Source organism: Penicillium riverlandense, assembly GCF_028828495.1.
Source record: "Penicillium riverlandense strain IBT 135883 chromosome Unknown utg000003l_segment0_segment0, whole genome shotgun sequence".
In the NCBI taxonomy this organism is placed as follows: Eukaryota; Fungi; Ascomycota; class Eurotiomycetes; order Eurotiales; family Aspergillaceae; genus Penicillium; species Penicillium riverlandense.
In genome coordinates this window covers 1,565,503-1,588,041 of record NW_026643196.1, presented here as the reverse complement: position 1 = coordinate 1,588,041, position 22,539 = coordinate 1,565,503, and the positions used below count along the sequence as shown (strand labels likewise).

The 22,539-nt window shown below is 51.3% G+C and overlaps 11 protein-coding genes across 11 annotated transcripts; 6 read left to right on the top strand and 5 right to left on the bottom strand.

Moving 5' to 3' along the window:
- Positions 1 to 247: 247 nt before the first annotated feature.
- On the bottom strand, positions 248 to 838 carry N7474_004280 (uncharacterized protein; the record flags this gene model as incomplete). The annotated part of the gene is made up of 3 exons (XM_057195695.1): positions 248 to 299; positions 359 to 446; positions 682 to 838. The coding sequence occupies 3 exons, from the start codon at positions 836 to 838 to the stop codon at positions 248 to 250; spliced, it is 297 nt and encodes a 98-aa protein (XP_057053091.1).
- A 2,459-nt stretch (positions 839 to 3,297) lies between these two features.
- On the bottom strand, positions 3,298 to 4,356 carry N7474_004279 (uncharacterized protein; the record flags this gene model as incomplete). The annotated part of the gene is made up of 5 exons (XM_057195694.1): positions 3,298 to 3,435; positions 3,497 to 3,602; positions 3,946 to 4,102; positions 4,157 to 4,278; positions 4,328 to 4,356. The coding sequence occupies 5 exons, from the start codon at positions 4,354 to 4,356 to the stop codon at positions 3,298 to 3,300; spliced, it is 552 nt and encodes a 183-aa protein (XP_057053090.1).
- A 1,411-nt stretch (positions 4,357 to 5,767) lies between these two features.
- Positions 5,768 to 6,673, top strand: N7474_004278 (uncharacterized protein; the record flags this gene model as incomplete). Its single annotated transcript, XM_057195693.1, has 2 exons — positions 5,768 to 5,958; positions 6,079 to 6,673. 2 exons carry the CDS (start codon positions 5,768 to 5,770, stop codon positions 6,671 to 6,673), a joined length of 786 nt encoding a protein of 261 aa, XP_057053089.1.
- Positions 6,674 to 7,296: 623 nt separating this feature from the next.
- Positions 7,297 to 7,824, top strand: N7474_004277 (uncharacterized protein; the record flags this gene model as incomplete). The annotated part of the gene is made up of 1 exon (XM_057195692.1): positions 7,297 to 7,824. The coding sequence occupies one exon, from the start codon at positions 7,297 to 7,299 to the stop codon at positions 7,822 to 7,824; it is 528 nt and encodes a 175-aa protein (XP_057053088.1).
- Positions 7,825 to 10,462: 2,638 nt separating this feature from the next.
- N7474_004276 (BAG family molecular chaperone regulator) lies at positions 10,463 to 11,536 on the top strand (the record flags this gene model as incomplete). The annotated part of the gene is made up of 1 exon (XM_057195691.1): positions 10,463 to 11,536. One exon carries the CDS (start codon positions 10,463 to 10,465, stop codon positions 11,534 to 11,536), a length of 1,074 nt encoding a protein of 357 aa, XP_057053087.1.
- An 864-nt stretch (positions 11,537 to 12,400) lies between these two features.
- Positions 12,401 to 13,929, top strand: N7474_004275 (uncharacterized protein; the record flags this gene model as incomplete). Its single annotated transcript, XM_057195690.1, has 2 exons — positions 12,401 to 12,496; positions 12,547 to 13,929. 2 exons carry the CDS (start codon positions 12,401 to 12,403, stop codon positions 13,927 to 13,929), a joined length of 1,479 nt encoding a protein of 492 aa, XP_057053086.1.
- An 849-nt stretch (positions 13,930 to 14,778) lies between these two features.
- Positions 14,779 to 15,207, top strand: N7474_004274 (glutaredoxin; the record flags this gene model as incomplete). The annotated part of the gene is made up of 2 exons (XM_057195689.1): positions 14,779 to 14,929; positions 15,050 to 15,207. 2 exons carry the CDS (start codon positions 14,779 to 14,781, stop codon positions 15,205 to 15,207), a joined length of 309 nt encoding a protein of 102 aa, XP_057053085.1.
- Positions 15,208 to 15,469: 262 nt separating this feature from the next.
- Positions 15,470 to 16,729, bottom strand: N7474_004273 (chalcone isomerase domain-containing protein; the record flags this gene model as incomplete). Its single annotated transcript, XM_057195688.1, has 1 exon — positions 15,470 to 16,729. One exon carries the CDS (start codon positions 16,727 to 16,729, stop codon positions 15,470 to 15,472), a length of 1,260 nt encoding a protein of 419 aa, XP_057053084.1.
- A 373-nt stretch (positions 16,730 to 17,102) lies between these two features.
- Positions 17,103 to 18,176, bottom strand: N7474_004272 (uncharacterized protein; the record flags this gene model as incomplete). Its single annotated transcript, XM_057195687.1, has 2 exons — positions 17,103 to 17,430; positions 17,518 to 18,176. 2 exons carry the CDS (start codon positions 18,174 to 18,176, stop codon positions 17,103 to 17,105), a joined length of 987 nt encoding a protein of 328 aa, XP_057053083.1.
- A 1,079-nt stretch (positions 18,177 to 19,255) lies between these two features.
- N7474_004271 (uncharacterized protein) lies at positions 19,256 to 20,937 on the top strand (the record flags this gene model as incomplete). The annotated part of the gene is made up of 4 exons (XM_057195686.1): positions 19,256 to 19,763; positions 19,819 to 19,919; positions 19,969 to 20,240; positions 20,295 to 20,937. The coding sequence occupies 4 exons, from the start codon at positions 19,256 to 19,258 to the stop codon at positions 20,935 to 20,937; spliced, it is 1,524 nt and encodes a 507-aa protein (XP_057053082.1).
- A 43-nt stretch (positions 20,938 to 20,980) lies between these two features.
- Positions 20,981 to 22,313, bottom strand: N7474_004270 (iron-containing alcohol dehydrogenase; the record flags this gene model as incomplete). Its single annotated transcript, XM_057195685.1, has 3 exons — positions 20,981 to 21,355; positions 21,408 to 21,914; positions 21,969 to 22,313. The coding sequence occupies 3 exons, from the start codon at positions 22,311 to 22,313 to the stop codon at positions 20,981 to 20,983; spliced, it is 1,227 nt and encodes a 408-aa protein (XP_057053081.1).
- Between the last annotated feature and the right edge of the window lie 226 nt (positions 22,314 to 22,539).

Sequence of the window (22,539 nt, the reverse complement as noted above, 5' to 3'; positions counted from 1 at the left end):
TCCTCCCTCCTGCAGAATCTGGTAACAGTCCTGTCCGTGAGCGATGGGAAATATCATGCTCGTTCAGCATCAAAATATTCAGAGTCGGCTGATGAGTCTTGTCAGAGCTGGGAGGTAGATCCAAATCTTCAATAGGGTACTTGATCGGTGGTGATGATGGAAGTCTTGATGATCACTGACGGCGGTACAGGGATCTTGCTTCCTTTTCGTGCTGACGGGTCGGAAAGGAGGAAAGATGGGTTCCCGTTCAGAGACCGCCGATACTCTTGATACTGGGTGCCATCTGGCAGCTCCAATTCCTAATCAGGGTTATTGGGACCGTTGTAATCACCCTTATCTCCATTGCTGCTCCACCTACTGCTGCAGGCTTTCGATTGTAGGAGGAGCGGACGCAGGCAAGGGTGTGGGCGCACGCGAGGGAGCAGGAGTCCCCTGTAGATATTCGACTGTATCAAATGTCAGCAAGACATTCCAGAATACACTTGCATCTCTACATAGGGTACCGCTACAAATGCGCGCACCAGGGAGCTCGAGAAGTGGCTCGGGAAATGGTACCAGGAACACCACCTTTCTTGGGACTCGGGCTGTAACGAGCAATGTGGCCAGGCTGCTTTACAGCAGACCTCCGTCTATATAATAATCTGCACAATCCATCGCAAGACATGTCAACTTGATACTTACAGTTCCGCGACCGTGGCCACCTCCACGACCTCCAGTTCATGGACATGCAGATCTCCGTCCAGCTGAGCAGAAGCTCCCAGAGAGTGATCGAGTTCTCCACCATGGCCGGGCCGTTCAAGTCCGAGAGAGAGATCTTCTCACCAGTAATAGCAACCATTTTGAAAATTATGGGAAAACGTGAATGATGATGGTGGGTAGAAAGGTAGTGTGTAAGTGGGTACGTGAGAACACCTCATTTTTCTGAATGTGGAACGAGGTCCACTGGATATTCCCCTACCTTAGTCCATCGTGTGTCCTACAGAAAGGATTGATAGAAATGGTAGATAGGAAGAGTTGAGATAGGAAACAGTTAATAGAAGTTTAGTAGAAAGCCTAGGCCAAGAGCTAGTAGATGTTGGTCGTGGAATTGATGGAGGAGTTGACCGTAGAATTAGTCGTGGAATCGATGGTGGGACGGACACTGTAGATATCATACAAATTGAGCAGCTCAACAATTGTGAAGTTCTAGCCTTTTAGTCTCATGGAATTTCGCAAATACAATATGTATATAAAATGGGTTAGGGTGAATGCGGAGTATCTATGAAAGGAAGGACAGGCAAGAAGCAGCTCAGCGAGTATAACAGTATAACACGCAAGCGACAGCATGTTTATCATAACTGCATGGATATTTTTCATACTCTGAAGATTCGCTACCATGATCTAAGAAAACTGGAGAAAAGTCCGAGCGTTCGTGTCGTTGAGATTTCGAACGGACCCCTGTCACACTATGGGAATTCTATCTATGGGTGGTTTTGAATGTGTTTTGGGCATTTTCTGCGCCAGGTAGCAGTGGAATTAATTAATGAATGTATTCAAACCAAAAAAAAATAGCTTTTACATGCGAATAAGGACAAAAAAATGCTCAATGCTCTGGGACAGGTTCGAACTGCCGACCTTCGGATGTCAATTCTGTTGCCAGATTCGTCATATGCTATGATATGAGACCGACGTCATGACCAACTAGACCACCAAAGCATTCTCTGGCGGGTTTCGGGGTAGTTTGATTCATTAGGGGGTGAAAATTTGAGTCGGGAGGGGTTCCGGAAGATATCCGAAGGAGGCCGGTCACGTGAGTAACTGGAACTTTGCATACTCCCTACGCCTTGACGGAATAAGGAATTTCAATATATACATGTTGTATTATGCAGTCCTACTACCTATTGCCATGGAACGGGAAAAACCACCGGATTCAAGTGCATCTGGTGGCTACCAACAATGAGACCAAAAATACATCCCGAGATGGACAAGGCGAGACGCTGCATGGATATACGCTTAGGCATGCTTTGGGTGAACAAAAATCTAAACTCAACAGTTCTAAAATGTCCAATAACAAGTATGAGGCATTAATATTCTAGGTTATTTTTAATCAATCGCCCTTTCAAGATCATACTATGTGAAACGTAGGCAGCCAGCGCTTAACACCATTATTCGCACTCCGCCCACCCTAGTACCCCACCGCAACAGAGTCAACAAAAGGCCGTACGAATGCAAACCAGACAGCAGCTACGTCTCCGACATCCCTACAGGCTGGGAGACAGATAGTACAGCTATGTGTGCGGTTACTTGGCCTTCTGAAACGCCTTTCACAGAGATATCCGAATGCTGTACCGGGCCGGTCCAAGTATCCAATGCATGCTTCCATTACTGCCAAACCGACTTGCCGAGTCACGCATTTTTAAAATGTGCGCATGAACATATGAATGTTAGGTCCATCGGTATCAGTTGCAATTTGGCTGCATCACCAAACCATGGACACACGAACTTAGGACCTGATAATGATAAGACTGCGGGTCTACTGTCATCGATGAAAGGATACAGTGGATACCTTATTGCCGCTACATTTGGTATGCTTATAGCTTATGTTGCTGCCCAGTTCATATCTACGTCTGCGGGGGTGAGGAAGAGGATCTGGGGTTGCTTGGGCATGTTCTAGGGCGTTTTAGTACTGATTACTTTAGCCGGACGGGTGTGGATGTATGAGAGAGGGGAAGAAATGTCGTGAGAGCAATCGGAGCCAAGAATTTGTACTGGTTCTAAATAGAAAAGATCATTTTCAACGAGAATTTTGAGGTTAAAAACGGAAGAAAAAAGAGGAGAAAGAGGAGAAAAGGACCAGACATTTGTTCGTCAAACGGAGTAAACAAGAATCACGTCCCACCAGTTCAGTCTGACCTAACAATCAACTCTCGTCTTCTAGAGCAACCTAAGCGGCTGCCCACCTGAACAACGATGCACATATAGGAAGATGATCAAGGCTGTCAAGCCCCTATAGTGTACTAGATAAACTCTCGAAAACATGTCATTATATATGTAACTTTACCCTCCTCAGTTGCTATGAGCTTCTAAGTCACAAAATACTGCACTGCAAGATAGCGATCTTCAAAATCTCCGGATATCTTCTGAGACGCACCCTTGTGCAGGGATAAAGGATTCTTCGGTTTCATCTTCGAAGTACATCATTCCAAGCCTTGAAAGTATAGCCTACATAACCTGACTGATTCCAAAAAGAGTATGAGGACATGTTGTTGACTTGTTGCTTACATCCGAGATGTGCGGGGCTAACAAAGCTGATAGCGATTAAATGAACTTGGCCAGCTTGTCTCGGCGAGCGCGCAACATTTCTTCGAGAAAGGCGACCGCAATCTCAAGACGTCTTTTTTCCATCGACGTCGGCAACGTTGGTTTCGGTACTTTGGCCAGCTTTCGAGGGACTTGCTGTTTTGGAGGTATCCCAGTCAATCAAGCCCAAAACTGATGCGACCCGTACGAAAGTTACCGCAAGCGTTGCAAGGGTTATGGTGAGAATCACGAGAGTCATGAGGACCTGGAGGGGGAGCGGGAGCACATCGGTCATGAAGACCGTCGCTGTGCACCAGCTTTCGCTAAAAAATCGAGGAATGGAAATCATTCTCGTATTGTCAAGAGAGGTTTAAATTTTCAATATGGGAGATGGAAAGGTGTCTTCTCTTACTGCGACATGTGGAAATGTCATGCCCTCTCGTTTTGTATGCGCTGTTTACATGGGATCGGGAAATCGGGAAATGGGGCCATACTTGCACAGCCCACGTCTACTTGCACAGCCCGAGGTTTATAGTATGTGCGAGTAACCCGTCAATATGGGGTTATTGAGCGATGATCGGTTGCCTTCAGCAGAATATTTAGACAAGATTGAAGTTCGGGTTTCATTTCAAAGTCTCTAGATACAGGAACGAAAAACCCCCTCACTGGGAGTTCTCCGGGGCCGCCTTGGCGGCACCCTCGCCGGTCGTCATGTCGGCGTCCACATCCTGCGGCGACTGCAGCTGCAGTCTCAGCAGCAGCAGCCGCAGGGCAAGCAGGCGCTCGATCTGTCGGTTGAGATAATTTTCCATATTGCAGGGGGCTGTACCAGAAGTTAGCAAGACGCGCAAGAGTAAACACTTGCATCTCTACATACCGTGCCTCTGGAGACGATCATCGCGCCATTGCTGGCACCAGAGCCGCCGTTCTTCTTCGCCACCTCGCCTTGCAGTTACGGGCGAGGTGGCCGGGCTGCTTGCATTTATAGCACACTTTGCTCTATCATAAGTCAGCACAATCCATCGCAAGATATGGCATTGATACTTACGATACCGCCACCAAGGCCACCGAATCCATCGAAGCCTCCACCGTCTCCGCGTTTATCCACAATTCTGCGTCCCCTGCAACTCGCAATCCGCTCAACCGTCGCCAGTTCAAAATATTAACAATCTTGATTGTATCTTTTCCTCCAAAGGGAAGGGAAGCATGTTCATATCATCGCGCAACAGGGGCTCAGCCTGCTTCTCTCGCTCGGTCTGCTTCTGTCGCTCAACCAGCCTCTTCGAGTCGTTCTCAAGCTTGCTTAGCGAGCATCTCGTGCGAATTCCGGTGGTGGGATTGCTCTATTAAAAGCTTCACCCGTATGAAACCACTCGTTTGAACCGCCGCCACCGCCGGTGCCGATCACGGCTGCACACATCTAAGACAAGGCACTAGTATCGTAGATATGAGGTCGAATGAGATGCTTACTGTTTGACAGGGAGAGAGAAAAGAGGGAGAGAGGCAGGGAGAGAGGGAGGGGGGGAGGGAGGAAGGAAGGAAAGGAAGGAAGGCAGAAGAGAGAGAGAAAGCGCACTGGACCACTTGTGTTTATACTGCCTGGAGGGCCTTCAATCACCGCCAGAGCTGTCATTCACTCCATGTAGATCAGCCCTCTGATTGGTCGCCCTACGCGTACCTATCACGTGATGCACTCTCGCTGTTTAGATACCTGATCGGTTCTAGATAGCTTCTTCTTTCTCTCTCAGAAAATTTATCACTTCCATTTCTTCCTCCCCAGATCGCCAGTAGGCATCTGTGAAGAGCTTATGAGCCCAGATCTCGGTTGTCTCACGGTCGTCTACAGGCCCCAGTTTTCTCCGATCCTCAGCCTCGCTGGTCCCGACTTTCTTGAAGTTTTGAAGATTTTCGAAGGCAAGAGAGATGTTTTCTCTACAGTGTCCATCCCACCATCTATTCCACGACTGATTTTACGGTCAACTTCACGGCCAATTTCACGACCAACATCAACTATTCCACTAGGTCTTCCACTAGGTCTTCCACTAGGTCTTCCACTAGGTCTTCCACTAGGTCTTCCACCAGCTCTTTCCACCAGCTCTTTCCACCAGCTCTTTCCACCAGCTCTTTCCACCAGCTCTTTCCACCAGCTCTTTCCACCAGCTCTTTCCACCAGCTCTTTCCACCAGCTCTTTCCACCAGCTCTTTCCACCAACTCCATCCATCAACAAACCCTCTTCATCAACAAACCCTCTCCATCACCAACCCTCTCCATCAACAACCAACTCCATCCACCAACCCTCTTCATCAACAACCAACTCCATCCACCAACCCTCTCCATCAACAACCAACTCCATCCACCAACTCCATCCACCAACTCCATCCACCAACTCCATCCACCAACTCCATCCACCAAGCTTCTCAACTTCGTCTCTCTAGCTTCCCGCTCCGTCGACCTCTCAATGACGAGCCGTATCCAAACAGGGTAAACATGGTGGAACACACGATGCACCAAGGCAAGAGGCGCATACAGCGAGCACCCTTCCACATAGAGAAAAATAAGATTATTCAACTATCTCGGTCCCTCCTCACTTCGGCCCCGCGGTGCTGCTCAGATACCCAACTTGCGTCCGAGAACATTGAATTGCGTTCGCAAGATGCCGCCAAAAGCGCGATCTGGAGGTGGAGATGGGTGGTCCGGGGGTGGGAAGAGACCGCGGCTGACGAGCTCTGGGCCCAAAGAAAGAGCTCTGGTAATGGAAATCTGCAGAAATCGAGCAAGGGCGAATAGAAGATCACTAGTTTCTTCTCTCGTGCTGGTTATGACCTCAAAAAGCCGGCCGACGAAAGTGTCGACTCCCCGCCGGCACCGACCCACGATTCCCTGCGTCCTGAGCCACAAGAATTCTGCTGGCCATCATCGCGCCAGGAGAACCCGTTCACTCTAGGAGTGGGTGTCTCGTCTGAGGCTCGTGCTCGTGCTCAAGGCGAGGGAGCGGTGATCGATGAGGAGGCTCTCGCTGCATCCAAAGTACTTGATGCAGCCACGAATACCAAGGAGGATGGGGCCCTGTATGAGGACATTGACAATAGAGATCAGGGTGATGCCATTGGTCCCAACAACCCTGAAGAGGAATTGGACCTGCCAGAGGACGAGTACGACGCTGAGCAGGATCCGGATGCCGACGACTGTGATGAGATTGAAGTCGCCGGTGATGATCTGCCTGAGTCTTTCTCCATTGCTGGAGGTATGCGTGTCGTTGTCGATCCCTATAGGGGTGACAAGTTCAAGAAGGCCTTGAGTTCTGTTGTCGAGGCCTTGCAGGACAAGATCACGAACTTATCTTCCACTTGTGAGGACGTTCTGGGGCATTTTGCGTCGCACTTCGCGGGGTAAACTCCTCGAGAGGCTGCTGCCCGCTATTCGCGAAGATGTCCGGGACATCTTTGAGAAAGAGAGTGATCTTTTGCGGACCTACTCGCCCTTGGCGATGTGTATCCCAGTGACAAGCGTATGGGAGTCTACTGTAACTTTGTTACAGGCAATTTCGCGGACCAAGACTTCGGATTGATGCTTATACTGGGTATAGCAAATGTGTTGGCAAACGATGCCACGTGGACCACAAACAGTGCATCCGGAGGAAGACGGGCAAAAAGAACCTGCACTATCGACGGGCAGGCTCAGATGGTGCAGAAAGCCACTTCAAGCTGCTCGCTGCGTTTCCCCAGGGCGAAGATACTGCCCTTGCCCAGCTTTTGGAGGGTCTGTTCATGATCCTCCTTGAGACCTGGTAGTGGCACGGACAGGTGCATCTCTTTTGCCCGAAGGCGACTTTTGACCTTGTCGAGGGTATCCGGCCTGACTGGCTTGTCTCGTCGGGATGGCGGCGACTGAATATGGTTTGGTCCCTGAGACAGGGCGTGAATGGTAGCGTGCTCGATGAACCGTCGAAGTGCTGCAACTGCTCTCGGACGGTAGAGCGACGTAAGGTGGTGGGTAGCCACCGTAGGGCTGGTACCATGGGTCGACGTGGTGAGGCCTTGCTTGTTCGCTACACTTATGACCCGAGCGACACTTTCGGAGGTTTCATCCGCCAGAACTGCTGCAGATGTCGTTACGATACCAAGCATCTACCCGATGCAAAGCACATTCACTTCTACCAGGAAAGGGCCAAGATGGCCGCTGACAAACTGGATGGCGTCAAAACGACGTGCGCGCATTGCTGGAAGGTCCAGAATCCCAATGCATCAGACTTTGTGAATGTCCATGGACTCGACAAGTGGCTGTGCGTGGCATGCAGCCAGAGCTGGTATATCAAACGCGAGGAACGAGACCTTGGGCCCAAAATACGCCAAGAGCAGCGTGATGCAGCCCGCGAAACCGAGGCTCGATGTGGGAATGGCGATTGCCCACTGACAGAGGAATTGAACAGCAAGAAGCATGGGCGGCCTCTGAACTGGATGGAAGGCGTGGGTTTCCGCTGCCAAACTGCAGCGTCTATCGATGGAAACACGATAACGAAGACCACCCGAACCCAAAGAGCGTGATCTCCTCGGAGGAGCTCGAACGCCTTCGACAGCTGCCTCCCCGTATCTGCTGTAATTGCAGTGCTCAGGAGGGTGAACTTGGTGTCAGCAAAACCTGGCACAAAGAGAATGGCATGGATGTTTGCCGTTCCTGTTGGCGATACACTCGGGATCACGACGGCGAAGCTCGGGACCCACACGCCCAACGCTTTTCAGAGGGCCAAGGCGCGAGTGGACAAGGACCGCGAAGACGAGGTTGTTGTCCTCTGCGACATTTGCAAGACTGAAGAAGGTGGACAGGCCAAGAAGTTCACTGTGCACAAGGAACTGTGCGTGCCTCTCTGCCGGAAGTGTGCTGGTCAGGAGATAGCGAAGGCCAAGAAAGCCCAGAATGTTGCAAACGCCGACGGAGACTCGACTTGATTGGCGAGAAGATGTCGAGTCTGGTGTGGAGGTTGGCAAGCTTCGACAACCACGATGAGTGCAATCTCAAAGATACCCAGGGCGAATATGGGTGCACTTGGTTTATTTATTACTTACTTATATTTTCTTTTTCCAGTGGTTTATGCCCTGCCGTGATGTGCGGTGGGCCCCGAGCAAGACTTGCACCTTTTCGTGGTGCTCGGGATAAGTAACCTATATGGTGAAACCAAGCAAGTCAAAAATATTGATACCTGTATTAAGATTGGGGGAGTTTCGAATCGAATTAAGAAGTTCAATTCTCTTTAGAATATCTCGTTCCGAAAACGTAGTTCATCTATCCTTATACTAAGGGAAATGATAAGAAAACGGTTCTCGAGAGCGCCCAAATTCGGCGGCCTGCATGAGTAGGGCAGGTCAAAAAAGGATGTGATTGCAGCATACCCGGAAGTCAACGTTATAGAAAATAAATAGACTTTCGTTATTGTAGGGGTTTACAGGAGGATGGTATACTTAGGAAAAGTCGAATATATTGTCTAGGTCGTGTCAAAAATTCGTTTACAAGCACCGGTCGAGACCAAAGACAAGAAAGATGGTAGCTAAATAGAGGCAAGAAGTAGACAGCGAAGAAGAAGTGTACGTGCGGTTCGCGTAGCAAGGAAATTGATTGTACGAAAACGAAAACGAAAGGGAATCCAGACAGAGGTGGGAAACGGGATACCTTTATTAAACAGTCATCATTCCAACAACATAATAAAACGAAGCACATCACCTAACCACCTACTTTTAGTTAAGAATATACCGTTCTTCTATCTTATATCCTATCAGTTCAGCAGAGGGATTAACTTCATCAATAATGCCATGGATTTTACTCCTTGACATCTGTATATATTACGTAGGAGGACCATGGGGAACTGTGATCAACACTGATATCTCCATCGCATCAACCTCCACCTACCACTGCGAAAACCAGACCTCGGCGGTTAGGATCCAGGCAGCGATAAGACCTATATTATCATAGGTTACACAGTACAAGATATTTCAATCTTCTATGGGCAACTTTGTCTCATCCCACTTCATTTTATCCTTTCATATGTGATATATAGATCAGCATCAGCAAGGATCCTCAATCAACGACGAACCGAGATAAACCTCACCCAAGCCCACGCATACTCAACCATAGAGACATGGTCAACAAAATGTATATATTGAAATTCCTTATTCCGTCAAGGCGTAGGGAGTATGCAAAGTTCCAGTTACTCACGTGACCGGCCTCCTTCGGATATCTTCCGGAACCCCTCCCGACTCAAATTTTCACCCCCTAATAATCAAACTACCCCGAAACCCGCCAGAGAATGCTTTGGTGGTCTAGTTGGTCATGACGTCGGTCTCATATCATAGCATATGACGAATCTGGCAACAGAATTGACATCCGAAGGTCGGCAGTTCGAACCTGTCCCAGAGCATTTTTTGCACCACAATGGGTGCCTCAACACTTTTTGTGACCTTTGAATAACTCCGTTAGTCAACTTTTGTGTCCTCCGAACATGAGGAGGCCGAAAATATACTCAAAAAGTGACCCAAGCGTGAGTCGGGAAAGTCGGACATCTCGGTGTACTCAAGTTGACTCATGGGGCTTGTGTTGAAGTATATATTAACCACAAAGGAACATAATGGGCATAAATTGGAACAATGGCAATTTTGTGAAGGTCATACATGCATGCATACAGGCTTTGTAATTACTCTGTTAAATCCCCCTGGTTGAGAAACCAAGCAAGCATGGTCCTGTCTGTATAGTATCTGTATAGTTACTCGCATGTGTACACGCGGTCGAATTAACCCTGATGAAATACCAGGTTCGCAGAAAATGAGCTGCAACAACTACACTAACCATCCAGATCACGTTAAGGTACTAATCCGCAACCCAGATGGCTAAGGACAACCAGTACTATCAAAGTCCCCTTCAGGGCTACTCGAAGCAGACGACAGCCTCATAAGTAGGCAACGGGCACAGCTGACAAGGCAGCAGTGGAACATCCTGGCCAGAGAGCTTGACGATAACTAGCTCAGTAAATCCTCAGCTGATACCCCTTTCTGCCTGCTCACCAATGGCCACCTGGTGTGGCGGTACGACAATGGGGGCAAAAAAAAGGGCGCTCGCCGCCTTTGTATTTTCTGCCTGCTGGACGGACTCGATGACCTCCATGGCCACCTTTCGCAGCCCCTTCGAATCAGATCCATGACTCTACTGCCATCGCCCCTCGCTCAGTCCAGCCTGGGTGAGAAGTGTGCAGTTTACTTGGACCACGTCACCAACCATCTCTCCACCCTCCACCCTCGACTCGAGCTTTTCCGCAACTGGTCTGCTCGTGTCCTGCCGTTCCCCGTCGACGACCAGGCCGCCACTCTTTGTACAGTTGTCCTTGGCTGTGTGCTCGTTGCCGTTGCGATGAGTTGGCGCAACCCCATTTCGTGGCGCGGCTCGTCAAATACGTCCGCTCCCCGCGTGAGCGACCACGACTTCAGTTACATTACACCAGACGATATTGTCGACCCACCAACCAGATACGATGCCCAGGATGACAATGAACCGGATGTCATCCGCCTCAAACACCGCGGCACTATTTACCCGTTACGTTTCCGTGCATATGCGATCGACGATGGAGCCCTGACGGTGGGCATGCTGCGAGAGGAGGCCGCAGTCAAAACCGGCACAAACGACCCGGATCGGATCCGATTACTGTACAAGGGGAAGTTGCTGAAGGATGATAAACACACATGCAAGGCGGAGGGACTAAAACAACACTCCTTGGTGCTGTGTGTGGTTTCCGAGGTGGGCGCAAAGACGCCGAGTGATCTCTCCGATTTCGATACTAGCGACTCGCTCCATGTGGACGGCCGCCCTGGATCGTCATCATCACGCACTGAAGAACCCAGGGAGACAAGGAGAAACAGACCGGTGGGGCCGCCTTCTCTCGCCCCGCCACGGCCGTCGCCCGGTCCCTCCGGCACGCCATCGCCGGCTCCCAGCCTGAAGGGATTCCGGACTGCGCTGGAGCAGGTTAACGCGTTGTCCACGTACTTCCAGCAGGTGTTGGTACCTCTCTGTAACGAATACATGGCGGACCCGCCCAGCGATCAGAAGAAGCGAGACTTTGAATACAAGAAACTAAGCGAGACCATCATGGCGCAGGTCCTGCTCAAGGCGGATGAAATTGAGTTGGATGGTGATGCGGCTCGCAATGCGCGGCGGGCGCTGATCAAGGAGACACAGGCGATGTTGAACCGCTTGGACCAGGGCGCAAAGCATTAGGGTTTGCGATGCATTTGCCGGCCTTGACGTGTGTAGATTTGATTAAATACGAGAAGATAGACCATGGATTGTTATTCAACCTGTCACTCGGGACACTATTTTAATATGCATTTGGATCGGCGATTTTTTCTTTGTTTGTGAGCAGTCTCATAGTTTTAGGCGTTGCTAGTGACAAAAAGTGTCATCCCGTCCCTCCTATTAGTGAGATTGAGTGATCGTCGGCGTTCAGGGGCGACGCACGGTCCAGGTGAGGCGCGAGACTTGGGAAGGACAGTCGCAGGTAGATGGGAGAAAAGGATGGAAAGTATGATATTGAGTATTGCTTTCTTCCATGAGACCATTTCCGGTCAGTTAATTGACTGGATTCTAGGTTTACCGGCACTTGGTCTAGGTTCACCCGTTGTGCTGCTATTCCCGGTTTAGATAGTTCGAACGGTATTATTCCTGCTCCTCTTTCTCTTTTCTCCCTCTTTTCTCTTCCTCCTCCCAACTAACCGTCTGCTTTCCCTGCGCTCCCTTTTCCGTTTTCTTTTTGTCTCTCATTACTCTCATCTCACTACCTCACTTCGTGCTCATTTCCGCCTCCACGGAACCGAGTCCCGCCGTTGCAGTGCTCACCTGTGGAACCCGAACGGGGACCAGAATCAATCAGGGCACGAACCGCGCTTCTGGGTATTTACAATTTACTCTTTCGGTCCACTCCACCGCCCCTGATCCCGAGGGCAGTTCGTTCGCGACGGGTTTTCGGCTGGGCTCTGGGATGGCCTGATCGATTAACTGCATCCCACACACACCCACCCACTCAGTCACACCTCGTGGGTTCCCCAGCTGGTCTGGCCCTAGTTCCCTTCACCTTTTGCCAAGATGGCAGGCGTGGCGACTGCGGCGTACTCCACGGATCTCTCGTCCGGCGGCGTAGACGGCTCTCAGTGGGATTATGCGGTACCACTCGGCAGTGAGGTGGGTTAGAATTCCATGCACAACCAGGCACAAAATCTCACATTCCTCAGGAACTTTCCTATGCCTCCAAGTCTCGGACCTCCCACGACTCGACCAATGTCCGCGCGAGATCCTCGAAAAAACGCAACTCCAATAACTCGCGAAGTTCGTCCGTCTCCCGAAGCGCCGGTCGGGGTCGTCGCGACCCCAGCCTTAACCGGTATGGAAGCGAAATGCTTAGTATGCAGGACACCTTCGGCCACGATGGCACCAGAGATTTCGTCGTGAGCAAGGACGGCACCCGAATTTACCAAGAGGATATCGACCAGGAGAATTGGATCCACCGCGACAAGCTTGCCAAGATTGAAAGCGAAGAGCTGCAACAAGCCGCTTTTCTCTTCCAACGCCGCACCCGTGCAGACACCAGGTCGAGCGCGGGGCGAGGGCGGGCCCATGACTCCCACCAAGAGCAGTCGTCTGAGCCGTGGCCCGAGTTGCGGGAGGAAAATGATAGAGGTGACGGTGCGGACATCGATGATGAGCGGAAGCACTGGGATCTCCGTCGGCCCGAAGAGATTGCCGCTGAAGAAGCGGCCTCGAGCATCTACGGCAACCCGACCTTGCGCAAGAGCTCTTCCCGAATACCGATATCTACAGCAAGTCCAGCTCCCCTTGTGCCGTCACGCAGTCGTGCGGCGACGGATGAAAATGACGAAGAGGCCTCTCGTGGTCGTCGAGCCAGCGGACCCATGACCATTGAGACCGAGAATTCTACTCCTTCTCCTGTCAGCCGGCCAGGAAGTCGCGCTGCTACTGCAACCCCGACCACGCCAGCGAAGAAGACTCCAGGAAAAGTCACCACAGGATCTGCCAATCGCAAAACATCCGCTCCGCCTACGAACCGCAAGAACACCAACTCCAACAACACAAGGTCGCGTGCGACATCAAGCAACAACACCACGCAACGTCCTACCACTCGTTCTGGCGAGAGCCGCCCCACGACTGGAGTCAACCGGCCCGAGGGAGACCCGCCGTGGCTGGCAACGATGTACAAGCCAGACCCTCGTCTGCCTCCGGATCAGCAGATGCTCCCCACGCTTGCCAGAAAGATGCAGCAGGAGCAATGGGAGAAGGAAGGCCGAACTCCCACCACATACGATCGCGACTTTGCGCCTCTTGCCGTCCACCCGAACGACGAGCCTCCCGTGGTACCAGCCAAGGAGGAAAAGCCAGCCGCCGACCCCGAACCTCCGCGCAAAGACGAAGCGCTCAAACCGCCCACGAGCCCCGAGCCAGCGCGGCCCAATACCAGCACCGGCTACAGCACCATGCCAAAGGTCGCGAGCACGCCCCCGTTGGGATTTGCTCACAATCCCAACTGGAACCCACCGGTAGTGACCGCGGAAGAATCCAAAAAGAAGGAAAAGGGCTGCGGATGCTGCATTGTGATGTGATTTTTGTCCTTCTTGTGTCATGTTTTCTACCTGTTCATTTTCGAGGATACCTCTGATCATCTTTGCCCCTCCTTTTCTTCCCTTGTTTCAGCGTTGGAATGGTGTTCTGTCGATTTTTCTTGTGACCGAAAGATCTTTTTCTCTCTCTTCGGTCCGCATTCATACTTCTTCAATTCGGTGTCATCTATTTCCCACACTCCCCGCAGCATGATTCTTCTTCTATCAGCCATTCCTTGATATTCCCTTCATGTTAATCATTGTCCGTGTGACCTGTTCTTATTCTGGATTGCATGGGAAGATGAGCATCGTCGCTATCGACTTTCCCCTCGTCTCTGTACCTCTGTCCGAGTTCCTTGTTTCCTTTTTCTTCTCTTTTATGGGCAGTTCTCCCTTTGGACCATATTCCCCCGTCTTCTTGCAAGCGTTTCCCCATTTCATTCGGTCTGTGTGAATCAGTGTGATATAGTACACACAGACCAGTACCAATCGAACGAATACTTGAATTTTCCCTCGTACACAACCTAGAAGTACCCCCAACGTGCCCACCACTTGAATAATCCACGGACCAGAATAATCGTGCCATCAACGATGATTTATAGTCCGGCTGACAAATTCCCCATCACCTGACCTGTCTCCATCGTTCAGGTATGACGAAGTTTCCCGCTCAAGTCCCAACCCAACACCATCAACACACCTTTCCTTCTTTCTGCCAACTACCCGACGCAGCGCCGACAAAAGAAACTCTCACCCAGTTTCTTTTCCCGCCCGTCGATACCATCCTTATCGCCCACCATTTCGTCCTTCTTCACCCGCCTCTTCGGCTCCTTCGCCGCTCCCTCTCCCGCCGCCATGGCCGCCGCCAAGACTAAAGCTGAGACTGCCATCCGTGAGAATGCTGTTATGGTTTTCTCCAAGTCCTACTGTCCCTACTGCACTGCGAGCAAGAAGCTTTTGACTGAGTTGGGCGCCAAGTATGAGACTATGGAGTTGGATCTTGTTGGTGAGTTCATTCTCCGGTTCCCCATGCTCCATTTCCCGTTCCTGGGGAAGTAAGATGGACGGATATCCTTCTTTTTTACATCAGTGAGAATAAAGATAAAGGCTGACGACGCGAAAATAGACGACGGCTCCGCTATCCAGAATGCGCTCCAGGAAATCTCCAACCAGCGTACCGTGCCTAACATCTTCATCGCCCAGAAGCATATTGGCGGGAACTCGGAACTGCAGGCGAAGAAGGCTGAGCTGCCTGCTCTTTTGAAGGCAGCTGGTGCGTTGTAAGAGGTTGGAGAAAGAGATATGTTTGCTGGGATGACTCTATGTTACTTGCATATGTAGTTACATATGCATCTATCGTCAATGCATCCAGCATTCCATCAGATCCTGGTCTTATGAATATGCGGATATGGTTTCCGCTATAGGAGTAGGAAGTGTTGTAGACGTTTCACTCCCAAATTCTTTGCATTGAGTGGCGAGTATATAACTTATAGCCAAGCTGCGGTATCTCATAGCGTACAGTAATTAAGACAGTAGATATGACAGGTTATACCACGCGCTGCACGACCGTTCCAACGGGTCGCTCAACAACCGTCATCAGGCCATCGACAATGCTCTTCCGAGCGCCATCGCTGGACACCGTTTTCCCAGAAAGATAATTCAACCACACCAGCCGGCTAATCCGCTCGTCCGCCACACGACCCAACCACCGGGACGGCTGCGCAGGATCAGGCTGGAAGAGCGCATCGAGAGCGCCATTGGCACCGCGCAGCAGAACCAACGTCTGGCACTTGGGCACGTTCTTGCGCTGACTGCCGCCAAAAACAGCCTTGAAGTCGTTCATGGCCGACCCGAACTCCTCATCGCTGAACTCGGGCTTCTTCTGCGCTCGTCCCGTAATACCCCGAACCCAGCCGTCGCGCAGGTGCATGAAATCCGTGTTGCGCGTGGGCACGATGCGGAAGGCAGTGCGGATTCCGGGAACCTGTAGCAGTGCCGTCCATGCGGCGTCGCCGCGCTCCGGGTCGAGGAGTAGCTCCTTCAGCTGCTGACGCTCGGGCGGGACGAGCGAGGTCGCAGAGTCGGCGCCCACATCGGACACGGCTGAAGCGTCGTTCGAAGATGGGGGGTGCATCGCTGTCCGGACTAGTCGCTGCTGGAGCTCTGTGATGTCCGACTTGGCCACGTACAGCCCGACGACATACACCTGGATCGATAGGAACGAGACCGTGCGGATACCCAGACCCAACAGCTGGTACTCGTCTCCGCCAGCAGACGAGAGCTCATCCCCGGATTGATGCCCAGCTGACACAGCCGGCAGCCGGATCGTGCTGGGGAAGTACGGGACGGTACTATTCCCCGTCGCCACCTGCTCCAAACCATCCTTACCCTGGATCGGGATCACGGATGGTCCAGCACTCTCCGGGAATCCAGAAGGGCCGTCCATCTTCATTGCTTTGTTGTTCTTCGTAGTGACAGCTTCGCCGGGCTCGGGCTGGGTTTCGCCCTTCTTCTCGGTCTCGATGGCCTCCAGTCCGAACAGGTCCAGCTTAATGACCCCGTACATGGCCGCGGCACAAGCCACAATACCTGCAGTGGACAGAATAATGGAGCGTCGGTACTGGGACTGGTTGTCTGCCGTGCGTCGGGCCTGGGACCGGAGGGGGTTGCTGGGGCTTGCATGGTTGTTCAGGTAGGAGGACGTGGAGAGGTGTCGGGGTTTTGCGAGACGGGACGAGCGGAAATGCTGGCGGACGAGGCATTGGCAGATGCGCCAGGGGACTGGACCGCGAATAGAGGTCGCCATGTCTCTCGCCGTCACCCCTGTTGTTGATCAGGAAGGAAAGCAAACGATGTCAGCGGCGGCAGGAGTGTGGGGATACACGTGACCGCCCATCTATAGCCGGAAGCACCGTGAAGAATTAAGCAGATATTAATTAGTTAATAATTAAGAAATTATTGTCCAGTGAACGCTGTCTTCGAAACTTTGGAAGAAATTCCGCTGCTGGAAGAATTGGACATTCCCCTTCAACACTTTCAGGGAGATGCTGCAGAAGTGGCTTTTATATCGAGCCTTGGGAACGATATGCCGTCTCAAGAATTCGAAACTGAGTTTAAACGTGATAGAAAACTTTCCAACAACACAGATGGGCAAAAATGTGTGTATGTGTGTGTAAATACTATAGCGATGAACCCAGAACTCGGGAGATCTCGTTCCTCACAACCTCTTCCAAGCCCATCATGCGCGGCTCTCCAACTTTTACGTTGTCCCGCTGTGCATACAGTGTACCACCCTCCGTCCAGATGCGCCGTAGTGTCACCGCCGTTGCCGCCGGGTTGCCATCCTCCCATGTCTTCGCCTCCAGCTCTCGCAAACGGGGCAGCGGAGTGTATGAGATTGAATCCCACTTGCTGCCAGTCTGACGCTCAAACTCCGCCTGAATCTGGGCAGGGCTGGTAGTGAACGAGTTGACGCAGAGAGCGCGGTTACGGATTTCAGGGTTGGAGCTGAGAAGCGTAGCTTGAACAAGCTTACCCACACTGTTTTTCTTTTATTAGTTGCGAGCTCAAGCAGCCATTAGGTAGAAAACTCACTCTTTCATCGTCGTTAAACTGATTTTATCCTCGCCTTTCTCTCCCAGTAGCACCGCCTTCTTCGCCTTGACGTCCCAGCCACCAGCCTCTTCTAGTCCGGGCACTAGGTGCAGGTACATGTCTGCAAAAGGCCCCGTCACAACGTACGTGTACTCGAGGTCTGCTCGCGAGATTTCCTTCTCAAGCAGTGCGCGCACTTTCAGCTTCTGTTGGTGCGGCTTCTCATTTACGGAGGCTGGGCCGTACGCAATGTCGGTTCCATACTCCGACGGCAGGAACCATTTCACGCTGGAGCTAGCCGCCGCGAGTTTGATTAGCGGGATTTGCTGGGCTAGAGCGGTGCGGCCGAGTGCGGAGATGACGGTGTCAATACCTAATAGTCTTGTCAGTTTGCTTTGATCAAAATGCGCTGCGCTGCGGTACATACCCTCATACGCAGCTTTGACTGCATTCTCATCCTCGATATTGCCAACAATTACCTCGACGTTCTTCTGTGTCTTCAGGTCGTTCAAGTACGAGGCCTTGGTCTCGGCCGTGCGAGCTGAGGTCAAAATAGCAACGCGGCCGAATTGATTCCGTGTCGACAGGATGGCATCAAGGATGTACGAGCCAATTGTGCCCGTGGCACCGACAAGCAACAGATTCCGAGCTGGTGCCATGATGGATGATGGGAAGAATCACAATCACGCAAGACTACTTGTGTACCAATGTGGGGCGCGGGGTTGCTTGATTATCAATCTGGGCTGTGAATTTACCCGTCAGAAAGAAGTAAAAAAGCCAAAGATAATTATAATGGCGCCTGTGGCACACACCGCGTAGGTTTCGGGAGCTAGTTGCAGCGATTTGGTGAAGTCAAAGTGCTGGCCCTTGCTAAGGGGCGTTCTTCGGTCGTGCTCATGGTTTGATAGGCAAGCATGAAGTCTACTAATCACCCAGTGGCTATAACTAAAGGCCACCTCAAAGATGCGGCTGAATCTACGCTTTCTACAGCGTGGATCGCCTATTACCACTGCAAGAATTACCTCGGAAAAAGGCCGAGGCTCTTAGAAATGAACATGTTTAGTATTCGCACTCTGTCTTCTCGGCTTACTGCTCTTTCAACTGTCTAGCCGACCTCTCTATGTGTAATAAATGACTCCGGTAGAACTTGCTATCATCCTTAAATATGAGTATGGAACTTAGGCATTTAGTTATCTCTTTTTTGTACGTCGTTGTTCCAGCGTAAACTCCCCGGCAAGAGGGGCATACAGACATGATTGATTGGTTCGCTATCACCCCTATCTCCGCCTTTTGAGTAGCGATGTGGGGGGTATCATCGCAGGGTACTGGCGAATGCATCACTTCAGCAAGTAAGTGGTAACCAGTCCTGGAGACAACAATCAAAGCGGTCTCTCCATCATTGGCTCTTATCGTCGAGAGAGCTAACTAGGGAGCGAGGACGCCTAAATGGCAGTTGCATCGGCATTGCGTCGGCTGTCGCAGCGTCTGTTGCCATGCTGTTAATAAGGTTTACTTGACCTTAATGCTCTTTCTTTCTATTGGTGATCAATTGCCGGGACTTTGCAACACAGGTTAAAGCGCCAAGTTCCCCGCAAAGTTGATCGACTGATTAGGGACCCCACAGCCAAACAGGATTCTACCCTCCTTATAATCGCGCTTCACCCGGATACCGGCCTTCTGAAAAAACATTCTCTCCTCTGTCTGAAAATCTCATTTGACCAAATTCTACCTCGGGAAAATGGAAACATCTGAGAAGGCCGGTGAACATGAAACAATTGAAAATGTCAAATCGGAGCATCTAGAAGTTGCATTTGATCGCGCTGCAGAGAAAAGACTACTGTGGAAGCTCGATATCCATGTCGTTCCCATTTTAATGATCCTTTTCCTGATGGCTTTCCTCGATCGAATCAATATTGGCAATGCAGCAATCCAAGGGCTAGAAACCGATCTGAACATGGGTGGACACGACTTCAACATAGCATTGTTCATATTTTTCATTCCATATATTCTCTTAGAGGTTCCAAGCAACCTCATCTTGAGAAAAGTACCACCCTCGTGGTGGATCAGTGGGATTATGTTTGCATGGGGTATGGTTGACTTCGACCCGTCTTTTAATGAAGTGCTAATAGAAATGTCTTTTTGTCAACCAGGTATTATTACAATTTGTCAAGGAGTGACTGAGAGCTTTGGGGGCTTGGTTGCTTGTCGATTCCTATTGGGGATTTTCGAGGCCGGTTTTATGCCAGGTCAGTATTTCTCTGGTTGGGCGCAATGAATTCACGTTGATACTGATGTTAACAGGTTGCATCTACCTCATTTCGATGTACTATAAACGTCACGAACTACAATGGCGTCTGAACGTATTCTTTAGCGCTAGCATTCTTGCTGGCGCTGTCAGTGGAGTATGTCCAGTAAATTTCGGTAGGGAAGATATTGCTAAATGAATGATAGTTGCTTGCTTATGCCATCGCCAACATGGATGGAATCGCGGGGTATAGCGCCTGGCGGTGGATCTTCATCATTGAAGGTCTAGCGACTGTCGTGATTGCAGCGGCTTCTAAGTTCTTAATTGTCGATTGGCCAGAGACTTCTAGCTTTTTAAATGACGAGGAGCGAGCTCTACTCCTCTCTCGTTTATTGGAGGATCGGAAAGACGCTCGAATGGACCGTCTGGACAGCGCCGCCAGGCGACGCGTTCTCCACGACATCAAGATCTATCTCGGGTTAGTTTCGTCCTGACAGCGAACCATCGGTAAACTTGATCTAATTTTATCCAGTCCCTTGATGTATTTCGGCATCGTGAACACCGGGTACGCCTCATCTTTCTTTACACCCACAATTTTGAAGCAGCTGGGATGGACCGCCATTAGAGCCCAGGTCATGAGCATTCCGATCTATATCGTTGCATGTGTTATAGCGTTGGTGACGGCACTCGCCAGTGACAGGCTGCGCCACCGTTTCGCCTTCACCCTTGCTGGATGTGTCATTGCAACCATTGGATATGTTCTTCTACTCTGCCAAAAATCGATTCCCACCGGGGCACACTACTTCGCTCTGTTCGCGATCACCGGCGGTGGATACATGACACAGCCAGTCCTGATGGGTTGGTTGAGCAACAATATGGCTGGACACTACAAACAATCGATTTCCACGGCCATGCAGATCGGCATCGGCAATTGTGGTGGACTTGTTGCTAGCAATATCTTTTTTACCTCGGAAGCACCGACATATCCCACTGGCTTTGGTATTAGTTTGGGCATGGTGTGGATCTGCGGTATATCCTGCGTTGTATTCGTTGCCTGGCTCGCCCGGGAGAATCGATTGCGGGAAGAAGGCAAGAGAGACGATCGATATGAGCTACCGCCTGAGGAACTTAGCAACCTTGGAGACGACCACCCTAGCTTTAGGTTTACGTATTAGAGGAGGCGGGGATGTTTTTATTGTCGTCTCGTCAATGCTATCATTATTCTACAACCATCTCCAAGATCTCCAGCACTTGTGCCTTCTCTTTCAGAGGTACCGGGTTGCACTGGCACCACCGATCATGTAGGCTGTTCGCCGCCAGTCCGTCGAGCTGGTCGCGGCCTACGCGCACGTCGGCTAGGGATCTGGGCATGCCGAGCTGGCGGATGATAGCGTCCAGAATGTCGCCCAAATCGGAGGCGGAGACGTCGACCGAACGCTGGCTTAGGACTTCAGATACGATGGGGTCCTGAATTAGGAACTCGCGTACGCGGGCCTGGCGCTCGCGGTTGGCGTTATGCGCGGCGTTGTACTTGCATACGGCTGGTAGAAGAATGCAGCTGGTTTCGCCATGGCCGACACCTAGAGGACCGAGCTTTCATTGTGTGTTAGACAGGCGTAAAATGAAGCGGAGAGAAACATAGTACCTGGTGGCCTATCCCGTGGCTCGCTCCTAGCTCGACCGATCCGCTCGTGCAAGCTGCCATGGCATCGACCGACCCTAGTTGGCACTGTAAATGGGCATCGCGGTCCTTGCGGTCCTTCTTGCACCGCAGCAGACCTGGCACTAGACGACCGAGGGCGTTCTGCGCCATCTCATCAGATGCAGGTGTCGTGCCCACGATAGCGCACAGCGTCTCGACACAATGGTCAACGGCACGCACGCCAGTGCTGAGCCAGATGGAGTCCGGCGTGGTTTCCGCCAACTCGGGGTCGAGGATGACGAGCTGGGGCCCGCGTGTCGGTGCCTGGAAGCTGTACTTGCGGCGCGAGCGGTCTTCAGTACCACCAGCAAAATTGGAATACTCTCCTGCAGAGAGTGATGTTGGCACGGCGATTATGGGCACGGTGGGTGCAATGATATCAGCGCGTTTGTTAGGACCCTGGGCGAGCGTCTCGAGCTCGGCTGGCGTACTGACGTTGTTGGCCAGGGCCTGCAGGCGAGGTATTTAGTAATTGAAAGACAAAAAGCAGACCAAGTAACCTACCAATGCGATGATTTTCGCCCCGTCCGTTAAGCTGCCTGCTCCCAGCGTCAAGAGAAGGTCTGCCTGTACTTTGCGTGCGTCGGCCACGATTTCCAGCACCTCCGACCACAGCGTGTGAGATTGCATGCCGATACGCTGACCGACCACCTTTTCTGGACCCAGCGCAGCAGTCAGCCTGTCTAGAGCATCGGTGTTACGAGCCAGCGATCCGGAGCAGATGACATATACTCGCGAGGCGCCGAAGGTGCCGGCGACATGGCGGGCAGCAGCGGCCGGAAAAGCGATGCCATGCGATAGCAGAGGGCGCTCGCGGCCAGTAAATGCTGGATGCACATTTTCAGACATGATTGATGTAGGAGAGAGTAATAGACAAGAGAGCAAGAAGCAATTATATCATCTCCATGTGGGATAACCGTATGTGGGGCTGGTCGTAGAATGTGGGTCCGTCATTGTATAGGATTCCAGAGTGGAACGATTATTTACTTCTCAATGCAGGTATTCCGGATGTTCCCTTAACTATATTTTACTCAATCTAGATACCTTATGCGAGGTTGACTAGAATGATCCATTA